Raw genomic sequence first — 5,000 nt, 5'->3', positions numbered from 1 at the left:
AAAAACAAATGAAGAAGTCTTGGTTGAAGCAAATAGCAGAAGACAGCTTAAGACGAATATACAAAAACGACAGGCAAATTTCTTCGGACACACAATGCGGAAAAAAGCATTGGAGAATATTGTAACAACAGGCAAGTTCGAAGGAAAGAGAAGCAGCGGCAGACAGAGGGAAAAGATACTGGACAAGATGACAACATGGCTGGGAGCAGCAATAACAACAGACACCATTGCTGCAATGGAAGACAGAGTGAAGTGGAGGTCCATGATCGCCTACGCCAGTCGGCAAGGCACCGGATGATGATGAGTGGAACTAGCAACACAACTAGGTCATATAACTTAGTGCCAAAGACTAGAAGTGTTATTAGAGAGTAACATAAAAAGAAGTGAAAGAGGAGAGATAAGGATGATACGTTTCTTTGATATGGAAGAAGGCGCAAATCATGCTAGAGCATAAGTGGGGAAGGGGGGGGGGGGGGGGGGTGGAGTCAGCTAGGTGTTTTTGTCCTTCCCCATTAAGATATAAACACAAAGATACAAAAACAAATACATATATACATACAGGCACACACACACACCCACACACACGCACGCATATACACACATATGCACACACACACACACACACACACACACACACACACACATACATATGCAAACACACACATACACACATATATATATATATATATGCATATATACACACATGCACACACAGACATTGCCAGTCATTCTCTCTTTCATTCTGTCTCATTCTCTCACAGTGCATGCACTCTCTCTCTCTCTTTCCCTTCCTCTCTTTCTTTCCTTTCTCTCTCTCTCCCCCTCTCTCTCTCTTTTTCTGTCTCTCCCTCTCTCTCTCCCTCTCTCTCTCTCCCTCCCTCTATCTCTCTCACTCATTCTCTCTCTATCCCCCCTCCCCATACCCTGGAGATGTCCCTCAGATTGAACAGGTAGTGAATCTTGGTGGGCGTGGGCAGGAACCTCTGCACCACAGCCTGGTACATCTCTATGGTGGCCTGTGTCATGATGTCACCAATCGGCTTCACCTCCTCCTCAAAGTCCTGCAGTTTCTGGTTGATCATGCTGCCAAAGATTCGCTTGATCTGAGACTCCTGTAAATGGAACACAAAGCAAAACGCAGGCTGGAAAAGCAGCAGCAAAACACTGGTGAGAAAAAGAAAAAAATTACAAGAAGCAGGGTGGAAAAGAAAGATATCAGAACACAGAAAAGGAAATAGAAAGAAATGAGGGGGTGGGATACAAAACCTGCTTAGCGACAGTTTGGGGACAAAAAAGAGAGATTTTTTGCTTGTTGTTGTTATCGATCTAGCAACAGCTGGGCTCTCCCCCTTCTGTCCAATGCCATGTAGTGATAAGTGCAGGTTTGCTGTGTTCCATAGAGTGTGTTGTCAACGTTAGGTCTCGGAGGGAGAAGGGTAGCTCTGATGTCATTTAGGGCTGTGCAGTGGAACAGGTGATGATCCACAGTCTCATATGCGTAGTCACACAAGGGACACATTGGGGGAAGTTCCGGGTTTATTCCGTTCAGATGGAAGTTGAGGTGTATATGTTCTGTTCATAGGCGGAAGATCGAGGTCTGTTTCTTTCTCTGTATGTGGTTGATATAGTCATTCCTTTTTGTTGAGGTCATATGTTTGAAAACTGTTCTGCATGTCTTTTTTTTTTCATATAAATGCGTATTGTTACTGACTATCAGATGCACAAAGTGTTTGTGGACAAAACCCAACACATACTTCATAAAAGCCACCAAAAAGTCTTTTTTTTACTCATGTTCGTGCATATAGCAGCATAAAAAAAGTTGGTTTTCTCAAAAGTGCTAAAATGGATGTAGCGGGTTTTGCATCTCAGCACCTCAAATGCAGGTTAGAAAAATAACCCGATAAATCAAAGACAGGAAAACAAGACAACAGCGTATGAGCAGCGAAAGAAAACCAAAAAAATGCAGGCTTAAAAGTAAGTTTTAAAAATGCTGACAGTAAGAGACAACCCAAGAAAAGGCAGGCCAGTAAGAAAAGCAATAAATAATGTCAAGCAGATTAAAGAAAACTATGAAAACATATGGGTTACTTTCCCTTTCAAATCTAGTTTTTCCAAAAGAAGACATCTCGTATCAGAAAATAGTTTAGAACCTACTAAAGCCCATCTTTTATTTTTTTAAAACATCTTAAAAAATAGGGTTAACTTTGCAAATGCAATCTTTCATGAAATGACATTTCAGAAGGTATTTCCAAACTTGCAAATCCTTTTGCGTTTCATCAAATGAAATCTCTGACAGAATTTTTGAAAGTTGATAGAAATTCTAGTTGTGCATGCTTCCTGGGAGTCTGAAAATGTTCCTGAGTGTTCTGCTGTTGAGCATGGATATGCGCAATATAATAGTATTATCATTATTACTATTATTATCATTATTATTATCATTATCATTATTATTATTATTATTACCATTATTATTATTATTGCTATTATCATTATTAAAGTAATTATCAGTAATATAATATTCAATTCTCTACAAAACAAAACAATCAATGAAAAAGCTAAATAAAACACAAATCTTCACTAACGTGTGGGAACGTCATGTTGATGAGGTTGAAGCGGCTCTGCAGACGACGCGAGATGACCATACGCCCACCACCAGGGGGCCCCATAGCCGAGACCAGCTGCATGTCCCGGATGTACTTGATGGTCTGTCTCTGTCTGTCGTACCAGAAGCCGTAGTCAACCCACAACTTGATCAGCTCTAGGGGAGGCTGAGGTGGGGAGAAAAATATATATTTATGAATAAGTAAAAACTCTCGGTGTTAAAAAAAACCATGTATATCAATTAGTAAAAATCCCAGTGTAAAAATAAATATATATATATATGAATAAGTGAAAACTCAGTGTAAAAAAGAATAAATATGATTGAGTAAAAACTCCTCCTGTAAAAAAAAAAAAAAAACTTCCAATGTAAAATAAAAAAAATTAATAAGTAAAAACTCCTGGTGAAAAGAAAAAACTTCCAGTGTAGAAAAAAATATATATATAAAAGTTCACTTTCATTGGTCTGTGAAGGAGAATTTCAGAAAGCACAAGACACAAAACAAAAGCTAACTTTAAAAAAATCTCTTTCTCTTTCTTTCTCTCTCTATCTCCCCCCCCTTCCCCTTTCCCTCTCTGGTTGAAAAACCGAACGGGCAAAGGCTTTTTCCCCTCCCCCCCCCCCCTTTATTCACAAAAATCTTTTTTTTTCATTTTCATCCCCCCCCCCCCCCCACCACACGCACCTCGTTCTCTCTCCCCCTCCCTCCCTCCTCTCTCTCTCTCTCTCTCTCTCTCTCTCTCTCTCTCTCTCTCTCTCTCTCTCTCTCTCTCTCCCTCTCTCTCTCTCTCTCTCCCCCCCTCTCTCTCTCACTCTTTACCTGAGAACCAAACGTATCCTTAGCTGGCATGTTGAGATCATCCATGAATGTCACCATCTTCTTCCCTCCGATGGGAACGTACACACCTTTGGTACGCTTCTCCACGCGGGACTCGATGATGTTCTGAACTTGGTTGGAAGTGGTCTGGGATAGGACGGTTGGAACAACAGATGTAGAAAATAGACAACGACGATGATTATTTTTAAAAAAAGTTTTCGTAAGAGTTTTATGGCAATTGCAACACCCAGCTATAGACAGTGAAAGACCTTGTCAGTCTGTTAGTGTTTGAGCGCTTAACCATCTGCTTGCACTGAATGCTTCCCGGGAAGCTGAGAACGTTTCTGAGTGTACTATGGTCTGCTGGGGTAATAATATAGTGTTAAGCGCACAGAGCTTGCTTTCGAGTGGGGATATGCGCTATACAAATGCTATTTATTATTTATCATTATTATTACATTTTCCATGATTCATGTTCAAGTGTCTGTAGGAATGGGTGTGTAACTGTGTGAGTAAGTGTTTATTAGCACATGAGTGCACATGTCTGTGAGCTTGAGTATGTGTGCGTGGGTGTGTTTATGTGTGGGTGCGTGTGCGTGTGTGTGTGTTTATGTGTGTGTGTGTGTGTGTGTATGATTGTGTGCGTGCATAACTCCGCCATATGCTCGTTACCATCATCATCATCATCATCATCATAATCATCATCGTCATCATCACCAACTAAACAATCCCCCCTTTTCTTGTTTTGTTTTTCATGTTTTGTTCTTCTTGAAACATAACAATTTGCACCATCCATTTCAACACATTATTACATAACCTACAAATATCGGCATGAAATATCAGGATACGGGAAAAATAAAAAAAGCAAAAAAAACCCCCAAAAAACTGCACCATAATATGTCACTCTGAAAAGTGACCTACGATGAACTTTTAAGCTAAGCCATCGGTGTATACACCCACCCACAATTCCTCCAAAAAACTTCCCAACCCCCCACAACCCTGTGCTGTGCCACCCCCCATAATCCCCCATGACCTATGACCTATGACCTCCGTCTGACCTGGGCGGACATGTTGACCGTGAGCATGTTGTACGCCGTCTTGTCAAACTTGGACAGCGTGCTCTCCACCACCGAGGTCTTTCCCGTGCCCACGGAGCCCACCAGAAGTACGGGGTTCTGTGAGCCGATCAGAGCAGCGGTCAGGAACTGGTACCGGACCATGTCCACCGTGGGCACGATCAGCTTGAAGAAGGGGACGCTGGAGAGAGAGAGAGAGAGAAGCACATCGTGAGAACAAATTGTTGGAGAATCGAAATCATTAGAAAAAAATTGTTGGATCAACTTGTTAGATTATCGAAATCTTGTTGGATTATCAAAATCATGAGAAAAATGTATTGGAGAATCAAAATCATGAGAAAAACTTGTTCAAATATCAAAATTATGAGAAAAATTTGTGGGATTATCAGAAAACATGAGAAAAACTTGTTGGAGTATCGAAATGATGAGATCATGAGAAACACTTGTTGGATTATCGAAATCATGAAAAAACTAAGCCTTCTCTCTCTCTCTCTCTCTCTCTCTCCTC

General features: G+C 40.9%; 1 protein-coding gene across 1 annotated transcript in view; it reads right to left on the bottom strand.

The window, feature by feature from the left end:
* Positions 1 to 5,000, bottom strand: part of LOC101847496 (dynein heavy chain 2, axonemal) — a gene marked incomplete in the record, with an annotated part of 126,218 nt that overhangs the window by 52,960 nt on the left and 68,258 nt on the right. The window contains 4 exon segments of the mRNA XM_035970017.1: positions 924 to 1,112; positions 2,583 to 2,768; positions 3,420 to 3,563; positions 4,475 to 4,672. Of these exon segments, the coding sequence (XP_035825910.1) occupies positions 924 to 1,112; positions 2,583 to 2,768; positions 3,420 to 3,563; positions 4,475 to 4,672 (717 nt within the window).

The sequence above is a fragment of the Aplysia californica genome, unplaced genomic scaffold, assembly GCF_000002075.1.
Source record: "Aplysia californica isolate F4 #8 unplaced genomic scaffold, AplCal3.0 scaffold00209, whole genome shotgun sequence".
NCBI lineage: Eukaryota > Metazoa > Mollusca > Gastropoda > Aplysiida > Aplysiidae > Aplysia > Aplysia californica.
This window is presented reverse-complemented; position numbering and strand designations above follow the sequence as displayed.